Source organism: Natator depressus, chromosome 12 (assembly GCF_965152275.1).
Source record: "Natator depressus isolate rNatDep1 chromosome 12, rNatDep2.hap1, whole genome shotgun sequence".
NCBI lineage: Eukaryota > Metazoa > Chordata > Testudines > Cheloniidae > Natator > Natator depressus.
Window position 1 is genome coordinate 8,100,053 of NC_134245.1, and position 13,651 is coordinate 8,113,703.

Here is a 13,651-nt window from a genome sequence, read left to right on the forward strand (position 1 = left end):
CAAAGAAGTGCCGGTTTAAAACATGGAGAGTAGGTGGTAAAGCAGCTGAATTTGCACTGATTTGGCATTCACTGGGCATGTACAATGAGTAACACACACACCACGAGGGCCGAAGGTGAGCATACTGGCAAAAGCAACTAACAAAAGAAACCTCCCTACTCTCCCGCCAAGCACAAACTATTTTTCATAGAATCATAGAATATCAGGGTTGGAAGGGACCTCAGGAGGTCATCTAGTCCAACCCCCTGCTCAAAGCAGGACCAATCCCCAATTAAATCATCCCAGCCAGGGCTTTTTCACTCTCTTCTCACCATTTTTTCCTGAAACACTTCCACCATCAAATAGCCCACTGAATCCTAGATCCTTGCAAGTTACCCTACTTTATAAGTAACATCCGTTTTTAGCCAACTGACACCCAGGACACAGTTTACATCAGTGGTGAAAGCAGCCCAGAGACTTCCCTGGGAGTGGCAACCACACCAGGCTGAAGCTCGGCCACAGAACACATGCATTATTTAACTTACTTTTGTTGGCAGTGGACACTCATCCAGTAGTAATGTTATAACAGCTGGCCCCAATGGATCTTCTAATGGAATAACTCTAATTAAAGATTGGACAACTTCCAGCCAGCCTTCATCTGTCAACCACAAAACAGAAGCAACTCTCAGAAAATGGTACTGCTATTTAGAAGTGTTCAAAACATGCTGGTCAATATTTAAAAAAAAAAGTCACACTTCAGTGGCATTAAAAAATAAAGTTACCCTACTGAACTCATTTGAACGTCATATTTTAATGGGTCTTAAAGGAGCAGTTAATCATGCACATTGTAGATCTATGGAATTTTAATCTGTAATATGCTGAAGGCTTTTATTTTGGAGAGAATATAAATTTCTACACTTGCCAGAGTAATGCTAGACAGAACATTTTAAGATGTTCAGGGAAACAATTCTGCCAGTCGTGAGCACCTGGCTCTTGATTTGTTACATATGAATTGGCTTCAGAATAAGTAACGAACAAGCACCGTGTGTATATTTTTGGTCCTGTGCTCTGGGAGTTAAGTGAGCAATGCCCATTCTTGCTGTTAAACAAGATTTTACACTTACTGCCATGCTTCAGACCAGATTCAGCACTGCTTACTCCCTGTGAAATCACATTGACATCAATGGGATTGCAGGGAGCATAAGTCAATTCTGATTTTGACTTTTCATTGTTGCTTATGAAAAGCATTTTCAGAAATTCTCACCAATTCATATATACGAAACAAGATTTCCATTTACAGATAAGCAAAGGTAAATACTACATAAATTAGAAGAATTATTTACAAAAATGAATCGATCTAGGTGTTAAAGACAAAGTAGCAGGAATATTGTCAATGGAAGATTTGGATATGCAAGAAATAAGGGATGGACCCATAATTTTTCCCAGAAGCAAAGAAAATATAGAAGATTATGGGTTTCATTTGAAAATGACCAAATGACCAAGAGGAGATAAGAGAGGCTTCGAAAAAACTAAGGGCAAGTGTGTATGGACCATGCAGGAGTTCCAGTCAGCGCCTTGGTAAAGTTTTAGTGGTATTTGCATGTTGCCTTGAGGACATACTTTGCTCATCAAAGTTTAATTACTACTGTCTAAACAGGTTAAGTATTTTCTTAATTACTTGTATACAGTCTAAGGGCATGCTCACACATAGACAAACTGCACTGCACGCTAGGTGTAAACCAATGTGCCACACAGTAACTGTTCACGTGGACCCTGCTGATGCACACAAAAAGTTCCCCGGAGGGCTTTGGGATATGCAGATTTACACACACTTGCTGCATGGCAAGCTTGTGTGTGTAGACATGCCCTCAGGTACGCTGGGCCCAATCCTCAGCTCTTTGTGCACACTAGCCTCCATCCAAGTTGATGGATGTTTTGGATCCACAAGGGAAGTAGTACCAGGTCTACTGTGGTGCAATCTTGCAGGGGAATTTTGCATACTAAGTGACAGGAACAGACTCTGTGCCAGCGCAGCTCTGCATCTAGAGTGTGTTTAGGGACAGGGTGAGGGCACAGCCACTAGATCTGTGATTGCTGCTGCTAGACCTGCACTAACTCCTATGTGGAAGAGAAGGGTTGCAGTCCCTATTCAAACAGAGGGGCTGGAAGAGTGGCTACCCACTTCCCGTACATGGATAAATTCCATCCCTTCACAAAAGTCCTGCGTACCTCATTATATAAAAGCCTGTTAATTGAGTTTATAGCTGTCAGCTGGCTGATTTTGCACAGTTCACTTAAATTTAACAATTAGAAAGTGCATCTTACACTAATATGATGAGCTCAGTGAAATTATGAAGTACAGACAGTATTTCAATAATGAACACAAATTGCTAGAATTACTGGGTATAACAACATGTAATGCAGCCATATGTTTCCTCTTTAGAAGGAAGATATTCCTCTGCCTCTGGCAGTTGCACCCAAAATACTGAACAAAATGCGTTAATACCTGTTTCTGCCATTTCATGTAATGTTATCATTGAATAAGGAGGTTCCTGGTCACTGAAAGACAAATATTACATTGGTCAAAGTTGCTGTACCACAACCAACACCACATACTCAGAATAAAATTCAGTGAACAGATGTGTGCTGGACTCATCTCTAAGAAAAAAGAAAAAAAGTTACACAGACTGCAAACCTCTAATGCTCTATTTCAGTGGTCCCCAACCTTTCCGTGGGAATAGCATATGCCTATTCCCAGAAGACTGTGGCGGGCGCCAGACACCCCGCCGCCAAAATGCCGCCGAGAAGCAGCAGCGGCAAGAAGCGTCGCCGCTGAAATGCTGCCAAGAAACAGCAATGCTTTTCGGCGACATTTCGGCGGCACGGTGTCCTGCGGGTGCACACAACTGCCCTGGCGGGCGCCTTTGCCCTCACAGGCACCGCATTGGGGACTCCTGCTCTATTTGGATCTGAAATAGAAATGTGTATTGCCTTGTACTCTGCAAAAGTGAACTTTTGAGCCATCTCCAGAATAGCTGATGAACAAGATATACAGTGCTCTACATCTGCATGTTTAAGATCTAGAGCCCCTAAAGTTTAATATTATACATTGTAAAGTGTTCCTGAAATCATGTAGTAAGAAATACTGTACTTCAGAGGGCAAAAACTCAATGAAGAATAGACTGTGAGGGGGGGGGGGGGGGAAAGATACTGAAGACTATTAAATGATTTCCCCCCCAGAAAATCTCTACTAAGAAGAAAAAAGGGGGGGGTAAGTCTGAAAGACAAACAATCCACAGCATCTCTACAAACTTCAGTGTTTTATCCAGGGCAGCAGAAAATAGGCCTGTCAGAGGGATTTGGTGAGAACAAACAAAATATTTAACCCCACCTTCCCTTCCCCCTCCTCCCACAAAACCTAGCCAGTGTTCAGCTAGTGAAACTGTAAGAAATACAGAAGAACAACTTAAGAGTAGAAATAGAAGCGAGACAGAAAGTCTAACTATACAAGATACTGAAATATTGTAAACAAATGGTAAAAGAAAACTTGGGACTTGCGGGAAAGAAAGTGAGGCAATGAAAGCTGAGGGAAAGCTCAAAGGAAGTCATAGAGGCCTTGGATTCATCTGTTCCAGCGAAGCAGCACAGGATTTATAAATTTATCAGAGAGATTTAGAACTGGCAGGTGAAAAATGAGGTGTTTGTGCAATAGTGAAAAGAGTTATGAAAGGGTGAAAGGGCACTTCAGAAGATAAGACAGAAGTCTAGATAAACTGGAAGGAAACAATCAACAGCCTGAGATACAGCAAATATAGCAAAAGGCAGCATAGTATTAAGTGAGAATTGTTTTTCCACCAAGAAGTTAAGAATTTTTAGACAAGTCACTATCACATCAGGATTCTGAGAGTATCACATGCTTGATCTCAGGCAGCATTAAACAAAGTTTCAACATTAGAGGTTAAGGATGGAATTAAGTGTCCTACAAAGGGAGTTTAGCACAAGAAAATAAAGTAACAAGACGCACTTTCAATGCCCTAAAACGAAGATTAGATAAAAATGAGGACTCAAGTACAAAATGTCATTAATGAGGCATCAGAGGGATTGATGTTGAGATCCCAACTTTATACTATACACACACACAGAGTTATGTCCCATGGCAAATTTTACTCATCTATCTGTACTCCCCACACAATGGGGCTGTACCCATGTAACAGAATAAAACTGCAGCTCTAACAATTCTCATCTCTTGAGTGCTTCACAGACGTTACTCGTTCTAGGCTAAAGAGGGAATCCGTGGCAATGCCAGTTTTAGAACTAAGGGATTCCTTACTCCCAGTCCTGGGCTTGAGCAATCTCCATAATTTAATATAGTCTTATCTACCATGTTTGCGTGAACTGACATTAAATACAGTTGGATTAAAAAATAATAAAAAAGACTGATTAATAAATGTGCCGCTAGCATACCTTAAAAATCACAGAAGGCGGTTTCAATTACCTATGAAGAACTGCAGCATAAAATTTAACAGTATTAGGTTTCTTAAAAAAAACCGAGTGGTGAAATCGGTCCTTTTCTTCCAAGAAAAGGCTGTACTTCGTGTTGAACTATTTTAAACTTAAAAACAGTGTTGCCACAAAAATAGTAACATGATGGTATTTTAAAAAGTATTTTGAAGCAAATCTGACCACATAAAACCTCAAAACCAGCTTGAAAAGACAGTAATAATCACTAACGGAAAAGATGGAACTCTGTTGAAAACTGAATTAACCTCAAGAGAAGAGAGATAAAAAGAGACTGCTCAGAGAAATAAAATGCAGAAGGATGAAAAAATAGAGGGTATTTGGCTCTGCAGGTGTTCTGATTCAGTGTTCTGGGCTAGTTTACAACGTGCAAGAAGAGACTTACTCAATGTGTAAGCTTCAGAAAAACATAAAGCAAGTCATTTTAGTGCCATTAGTTTTCTCACTATGTGCAACTGCTTGCTCATTATCTTTTTATTCCATTCCTTTATACTTCGTTCTTCATACGAGGGCTCCACAGACACTCTTCCATTTCTATCCTCCCTGCAGCACAATGCTTTTTTAGGAGTACGTATAGATTCTCCGGACGTCTGTGACTGTGTTGTTTTCACACAGTGAAGATGCTCAGAGCAGCTGGCAGAGGAAGTGGGCCTTTCCGTCCATGACGTTCTTTCCATTTACATTAACAGTAAAACCACATTTCTAGCATTTTGGTTTTACTTCTCCTGGTCTGTAGTAGACATCACTTTAATTTTCCAAACATTGTTCCCTCCACCTACATCTTTTCCCATGTTTGGGATGAAAAGGAAAAATCAACATATTTTTGTTCACTACTTCATTTGCGCAACACCACCTTCCACCACCGCACAACTGTGCTTTTTAATTCTTCATTCTTGTATAGACAGGAGGTAAAACTCTGGCATTTTTGTGGCTACCCCAGAGAGGAGGAGGAAAAAAAAAAAGGCAGCTTTCTTATGGTGTTTTTTGGAGAGAATGTTGGATTTTATTTCAAAAGCTAATGTTAAGAAACCGCAGAAGAATGTCCCTTGTGGATCATGATATCAAGGTATATCATATATGGAATAATTAAATTGTCCATTTAAATGGACTTAAATTACTTTTCAGGACAGGATTTCAAAGAGAATGCTGTGAAGCTAATTTTTTAGAAAACAAACATCCTGAAATATGTTAAAACCACATATAATTAAAAGCTAAACAATTTTTTTTAAATCTACATTTACAGTAACTCCTCACTTAATGCTGTAGTTATGTTCCTGAAAAATGCGACTTTAAGCAAAACGATGTTAAGTGAATCCAATTTCCCCATAAGAATTAATGTAAATGGGGGGGGGATGGGTTTAGGTTCCAGGGAAATTTTTTTCACCAGACAAAAAAGACTACATTGCAGAGTGTGTGTGCGCGCATGTGTGCGCACTCTCTCTCAAAGTTTTAAACAAACAATTTAATACTGTACACAGCAATGATGATTGTGAAGCTTAGTTGAGGTGGTGAAATCAGATGGTGGAAGAGGGTGGGATATTTCCCAGGGAATGCCTTACTGCTAAATCATAGAATATCAGGGTTGGAAGGGACCTCAGGAGGTCATCTAGTCCAACCCCCTGCTCAAAGCAGGACCAATCCCCAATTAAATCATCCCAGCCAGGGCTTTGTCAAGCCTGACCTTAAAAACTTCTCAGGAAGGAGATTCTACCACCTCCCTAGGTAACGCATTCCAGTGTTTCACCACCCTCCTAGTGAAAAAGTTTTTCCTAATATCCAACCTAAACCTCCCCCACTGCAACTTGAGACCATTACTCCTTGTTCTGTCATCAGCTACCACTGAGAACAGTCTAGATCCATCCTCTCTGGAACCACCTCCCAGGTAGTTGAAAGCAGCTATCAAATCCCCCCTCATTCTTCTCTTCTGCAGACTAAACAATCCCAGTTCCCTCAGACTCTCCTCATAAGTCATGTGTTCCAGACCCCTAATCATTTTTGTTGCCCTTCGCTGGACTCTCTCCAATTTATCCACATCCTTCTTGTAGTGTGGGGCCCAAAACTGGACACAGTACTCCAGATGAGGCCTCACCAATGTCGAATAGGGGGGACTATCACATCCCTCGATCTGCTCGCTATGCCCCTACTTATACATCCCAAAATGCCATTGGCCTTCTTGGCAACAAGGGCACACTGCTGACTCATATCCAGCTTCTCGTCCACTGTCACCCCTAGGTCCTTTTCCGCAGAACTGCTGCCTAGCCATTCGGTCTCTAGTCTGCAGCGGTGAATTGGGGTCTTCCGTCCTAAGTGCAGGACTCTGCACTTATCCTTATTGAACCTCATCAGATTTCTTTTGGCCCAATCCTCCAATTTGTCTAGGTCCCTCTGTATCCTATCCCTGCCCTGCAGCGTATCTACCACTCCTCCTAGTTTAGTATCATCCACAAATTTGCTGAGAGTGCAATCCACACCATCCTCTAGATCATTTATGAAGATATTGAACAAAACCGGCCCCAGGACCGACCCCTGGGGCACTCCACTTGACACCGGCTGCCACTAGACATGGAGCCATTGATCACCACCCGTTGAGCCCGACAATCTAGCCAACTTTCTACCCACCTTATAGTGCATTCATCTAGCCCATACTTCTTTAACTTGCTGGCAAGAATACTGTGGGAGACAGTGTCAAAAGCTTTGCTAAAGTCAAGAAACAATGAGGCTGAGCACTCAAGGGTTAACACATTGTTGTTAATGTAGCCTCACACTCTACAAGGCAGCACAAATAGAGGGAGGGGAGACAACATGGCAGACAGAGACACACCCTGTGTGTGAGTCAGAGAGAGATGCACATTGCCCCTTTAAGTATGCTGACCCTACTCAAAGCACATTGCCTTTTTAAGTAGATCAACAAGTTGAGACAGCAGCTGCTGCCAGCAATCTCCCTCTGTCCTGAGCCCTGTCATGTCCCCCACCCTGCTCTATGGAGATGGGGTAAGCAGGATGCAGAAGCAGGGGGACACCCTGACATTAGCCTCCTTCTTGCCCCACCCACAGCAAGCAGGAGGCTCAGGGAGCAGCTCCAACACAGAGGGCAGGAGCAGCACATGGCAGTGGAAGGGGGGAGACAGCTGAACTGCCGGCAGTTGATGGCCTGCTGGGCGGCTGCTGCACAGGAAACTTAGGGGAGCTGATGCGGGGGCTGCCGGTCCACCCTGGTTCCAAGGCCCCCCGCCACTCGCTGCAACGGGCTGCTCTTCCTGCAAGCAGTGGACAAAGCAGGCGGCTGCCACACACATTATAAGGGAGCATTGTGCAACGTTAAACGAGCATGTTCCCGAATTGATCAGCAACGAAACAATGTTAACCAGGATGACTTTAAGTGAGGCGTTACTGTACTCTGAGATAGCATCTGAATATTTCTGAACAAAGGAAGCTTGCATCTGGTTCCCAGGTGGGCATGGTTCAGATCCACCTCTACTGTTTATGTTGTTTAGCTTACACTTGTTCCTCTTTTCTCAACTTGGACAGAGATTAGCCAACTTCACTGTTTCCTCTAAATTTCATTTTTAGGTTCTCAGTTGGAGACACCATAGGGGAAAGTTACATTTCTGCAGTCTCACTGTTATACAAAAAAACCTTTCCTTTCCATTGAAATTTTTTTTAGTCCAGTGGAAATGTTTCTTTTGGTCTTAAAGGGACACTGTCAGCTTGAAGTCTAGTCCTGAGGTTCTCCAACTTTTCCACAGATCTGGTACATAAATGATTTTCTTATGGACTGTTCCCCATCATTCATGATTACATGACATCTTTGAGGCAAGGACAGCAATTAATTATATGGAAAACAACATTAAGTAATGTATTTTTTAGCTATCAACACAATTTAGCAACAGAAAACAAGGAAGTGAGTCAGCACTCCAGGAGATCGTGGGCAGGGAACTGATCACACCCTTAACACAACAACACACCACCATTACCCCCAATATTTTCAGGTACTACACCTACCCCAGAGTCCTTCTGTAAACCACAGAATATTTTTCTGTTTTTGTAAGTGTTCTTCTTTCCCATGTTGCGGAGGGAAAGACACACAGAGTTAAGTAGTCATAAGATGCTGTCAAATTCATAAACTAAATAAACTGGGGGGGAGGGGGGAAGGGGGAGGAGATGAGAAAAATACATACTTTCAACAGCTTTCATTTATAACACATCATAGGTGTTGCTTGTAACGCTAGTCAGTAAAATTCCAGCTGAAGGTGTTCTTTTAATGTTTTTAGAACAAAATAGTTTTTACACAAATTTCAAGGCAAATCTGATCTCACATGCCCATTTACAGCACCCTACAGGAGAAAGGGAGACTCCTCCAGCAGGCACATTCCAGAATCAAAGCTCATTAACTTGAGATTTATCCAGTTTAAGCTCAGACCGAAGCTATTTAGCATAAAGTACAATTGACAGAGGTAATAGTTTCCTCCTGTTTTGGTCTCTCCAATCCACATAATGATAAACACTTTCAAGGCCCTTTTAAATACCTATGAAAAGCAACAGCATAACCATCAAAAACAGGGACAGATCCTGTGATCGTTGTGTATCGTAAATTACCACAATGAGTGCTTTGAGCATGCAACAAGTGCAGCACTTGGCTCATCATATGAACAATTACAGTGTGCTGCCTTTAAGAATAAGAAATTAGATTTGCAACCTGGAAGAGTACACATCTAATGAAGATGAAAGCAGTCTCTCTATAGTTTTGTTTCGCTATTTCCAAAGAGAAGTAAACAAAATTCTTCCAATGCAATTGATCTTTGGAGACAAACAACCTTCCCTCTTATTTTAAAAAATATTAATCCATGCATGCTCTTGGTGGTTTTGAATAAGAGATCTCTTTAATCTTTAGCACTGAAATTTCCAATGGAACAGTTTTCATTAATATTGAGTGATCTTTTCGGAGGTACTTACTTATCTACCAGTGTCCGTATTACTGCCAGTGTGTCAAGCACTAGTCCATCCACATTCTGTTTTTTCCTTCTTGGTTCATGTGGCCCTCGCCCCCTCCTGGGTGGCCTTACAGGGTCCCTTGGATGGCTTCTTGCTTCAGGTACTGGTACTCTACTATTCTGTGTTTGCTGATTCTGGGATTCTACGTTGTCTTCCACACCACTATCATCTCGACAAATACAGGAGTTGCCCATGTTGCTAGCACCCAAAGTTCCCAGTATGCAGGGGATGTGCTGCTCTAGAGTCAGCAGTAAACCTTGGAGAAGGCTTCTGCCAGCATAGAACACAATCAGAGCAACTACAATCATCTAGAAAGATTTAAGAGTAATGTTTTTGAGATCGTGAATTGTGGTCTTCGCATTTTATGTGTTGCTAACAAGCTGGAACGAATGGGGAATTGTAGGTTTAGCTTCTGACATCATCAATTAAAATATGCATTGTCATCCAGAAGCATATCTGGGGGGAAAAAAAAGAAAGAAAAATGGAAGTCAATCATGTTTTAATAAATTTGTTGAGTAATAAGCAAGTCTTAAACTTCCTCCTTCAATAGCGAAGTAAACAATTAGTTTAAAGATACCTGATGCCTCGATGGCGTTAGTTTGTATCTGGGGCCCATTTTGACGTTTTTGTATACCCAGAACTCCCACTGAAATGCCTAAAAATGCTGGTGGGCAAACTGGGTAATTTGAAACAACTAAACATGTGGAAGCACACGTTGACATTCTGGCAGAAAGAGCCCATAATCTTTTAGGCTAGAGTGTCACACAATGTGTTGCTTCTGGAGGTCAAACACATTGCACGCCCCAGGGACTCCCTGCATCCCTCCACCTCCCCCAACAAGCTCCATGTGTGCCCACCCTCCTACCCCCCTCTATTTCAGGGACACCCTGCCCCCAGACACCTCCTCCCTGATGTCAGGGGCTCACACCCTGGTGTCAAGGGCTCAGTGTGCCCCCTTCACCCCAAGGCAAGAGCTCCGTCATTCTCCCCCACACTACTGTTCCCGATTCCCCACCTCCGCCAACCCCCATATGCCTGGAGTTGTGTGCCAGCCCCTTATTTCTGGTCTTTTGGTCTGGGAGATAGGCCAATCAGAGAGTCAACCATCTGAACTATACTGGGAGAGTAGACAGAACTGAGATGGGGTATTGTTGTGCTGCAAGGTGTTAATGGCCGTTATCAACTGGTTCTTTGCTCCAGAGACCATTATGGAGGTGAAGCTGCTGGGACTACTAACAGATGCAAGGGGCTCTGTGTGTCCTTCATTTCCCCATCCTCCCCCCAGGGATTTGCTCATTGATGTCTAGAAGATTCCTTAAAAATTTGGAATTGGATGTGGCATTCAAAACGCACTGTGCTACAGACATAGAAATGCCATCGAGCGGAGAGTAAGGTCTCACTTTGCTCAGCCAACATTGAGCACCAAGTGGTTTGATGTTGTGGGTCTTCCAGATGAAACCTTAAAAAGCAAGGCCCTGCCTGTTTTTTTAAAGAGACTTTCCCTGCAGGATTTAGAGGAGCCACATTAAAGTGGATATAAAAAGTTGCTTAATTCAGTCAACATCACACTCCCTTTCCTCCCTCACGCTGCATACGCTGTGTGATGTGCTCTACATGCCCAGCTTCACTCCAATCCAGAGGCATTTCTGCTAGGAAAATAGTAACACAGCTGTGAGAAACATTAAGTCTTATTGCATTGTGCCTACTTCCCTTGGGAAAGGGCAGCCAATGGCAATCAAGTCAAGCACTCAAAAGTTAGTAATGTAATTGAAGACTGTATCATAACACACATACACAAGGGGGCTGAATTACAGATCTTCAGGATTGGAGATAGGAAATACGAGGAAAACAGACACTGCGATTTGGGGGTGAGTCACACAAACCCTCTCCTATAAGCACCATGTGGGGGCAACTATGAGATAAGCCTATTGCAGTTCTCCCTACATTCACTCCAAGTGTTCTTTCCTCTTCTTGCAGGCTTTAGGATGAAGAAGGTGCAGCCTGGGCCTTATATATAAACATTGCTTCATTTATTTATTTAAATATACATCCATCCCACCCCATTGTTTTTAAATAAAAAGGTGTTGACAAAAAGCATCTCCCCCCTCATAGAGACACTGTTTAGGACAATCAATAAAAACCAAGGCCAGGTGCACTTTGGGAACAGATCCTCAGCAGAAGTTGAGTATTTAGCACCACTGCAGATCAGACCCTGTATTATTTACTTTTCAAAAGAGGCTGTGGGAACACAAATATTAAGTTCCATATAAGCTGTCTATATAGACAGACAACAGACTTCACAGTGAACTAGCTGTTTAGTCTTCCTATATATAAATATTTTTATATGAGTTCTTATTTTACATAAATGATATTTACTTAATAAGGGCCTGACCCCAAGAGTCACCGAGAATCGGCAATCGCCACCCAAGAGAACAGGAATTGCAGGTATTTAGCATCTCTTAGGATCAGGCCCTAACATTTTTTGGTACCTGTTTGGGTCTCGAGGTGACCAAGCAATCCGTCTTTGGTGGGAATTTTGAGATCAGACAGCTTTATTGAGTCTTAATCCAAGTGGTTTCATTTATATAACAAGACAAAGAAATTATAGCGCTGGAGTGATGCTAACCAATGAATTAAGACCAATAAACTTTGTGCTGGGGAGCTAATGAATGGGGTGAGTGAGAGAAGGATATTTAAACCCCACCACCACAGACCTGTTAGCATATGTATTACTGCAGAGTCATTATTTATGCACAATCTGGCAAACAGTTGCGTGGGACAGAGAAGCTGCAAGGACATTACTTCACTGTTTTGGATACAGCTCCAGCAAATGGTTTCCAGAACACTTGGGCTCCCTAATAGAACACGGTACCTCCTAAGGGCACCAAAGCAGTTATACACAGAAAAGTAGCACCACATGGGCTTTTATCTTACTCAGTGAATTATGCTGTGCCATTGATTTCAATAGCTGCACTTAGTAGGCGTGACCTCAGATATGGTTTGAGCCACAGTGCACATCTGTGGTTTGGAAAGAATGATTCACTTGGAAAATAAGTTTCCAAGAAAGGAGGAGATGGTTTTCCTGATAGCTGAGGTAATACAGAATTCCCAGCTCTGGGCAAGAGACTGTGCTGTGCTTATTTTGGGGGGAGGGACGGGGGGGGGGAGGGGGGGGGGACACGGACATGCCACTAAGAGCTCCAAAAGGGACCCACCACCTAGTAGCCTTAGGACTAAACCTATCAGCAAAAGCTGATCCCCTTAAGGGCATCTAAGGAGTCTAAGCATACCCCAACAGGGAACTCTCTCTGCTTTCACAACCTTGGGAATCTGAAAGAGAACATGGGGTGGGGAACTTTCCCCTCTCCCAAATTACTGGTTGCTGAGAGGGGAAGGGAAGCATCAATCTCTGCGTGAAATAGCTAAACATGACACAAAAGAGTATCATTGACAAAAAGGCCTCACTCTGCTCAATATAAGTTGGCCAGCCAGAATGAAACTTCTGCAAATGTTGTTCTACTTCCTGTAACAGTGTTGCTGTGCAGGGCTGCGCTAATCTATGTATCAAGATCACTTGCAATTACGAAGTGCAATTTCAAGCCATGAGCAGAATCAAACCAAAATGACAAACAGTTATATATGTAATTGTAAATGAGCAGTCTATAAACCAGCCTTGTAAAATTCCACTTTCCCAGGGAGAGTAAATTGACAAGTAAATAAAGTATTTGTTTTAAAGGGCATGAAAGACTCTGTTTTTTAGCCTTTGTCATAGTAATGGGTAATGGAGTAGACTTTGTGCCTGGTCTAATAGATTTTCATTAGAAGTTTTGCAAGGCTGCTATGAACAATGACTTCAGTATCAAGCTGAGGGTGGCCATTCCAACTAAGTCAATTTCACTGCTGAAAATAAAAGGAGGACTGAACATAGAGTATTAAATTGGAACTTTAGGGACAAACACAGGGTGGAACAAAGGGACAAAAGAACAATTAAAAATATCTCAGAGCGGTAGAGACAAAAATGGGAAACAAATAGAAGGCACAAGCAGTTTTATTACATAAATACAACGGAGTCATTTGGCAATGGAGACATGGAATCAAATGACGGGAATGGCATACAAGAGTATGATCTATCCTGGGGAGATAATAGAACACTGTCTCCCCT

The 13,651-nt window shown here is 42.3% G+C and overlaps 1 protein-coding gene across 3 annotated transcripts in view; it reads right to left on the reverse strand.

Moving 5' to 3' along the window:
• RSPRY1 (ring finger and SPRY domain containing 1) overlaps nucleotides 1–13,651 on the reverse strand; it is a 56,280-nt gene that overhangs the window by 31,416 nt on the left and 11,213 nt on the right. For all 3 annotated transcript variants that reach the window (XM_074968522.1, XM_074968521.1, XM_074968523.1), the window contains 3 exons: nucleotides 9,451–9,945; nucleotides 2,486–2,538; nucleotides 525–637 (listed from right to left, as the gene is read on the reverse strand). In XM_074968522.1, coding sequence (XP_074824623.1) covers nucleotides 525–637; nucleotides 2,486–2,538; nucleotides 9,451–9,797 — 513 coding nt within the window. In that variant the 5' untranslated portion in view covers nucleotides 9,798–9,945. The remainder of the gene's footprint in view (nucleotides 1–524; nucleotides 638–2,485; nucleotides 2,539–9,450; nucleotides 9,946–13,651) is intronic.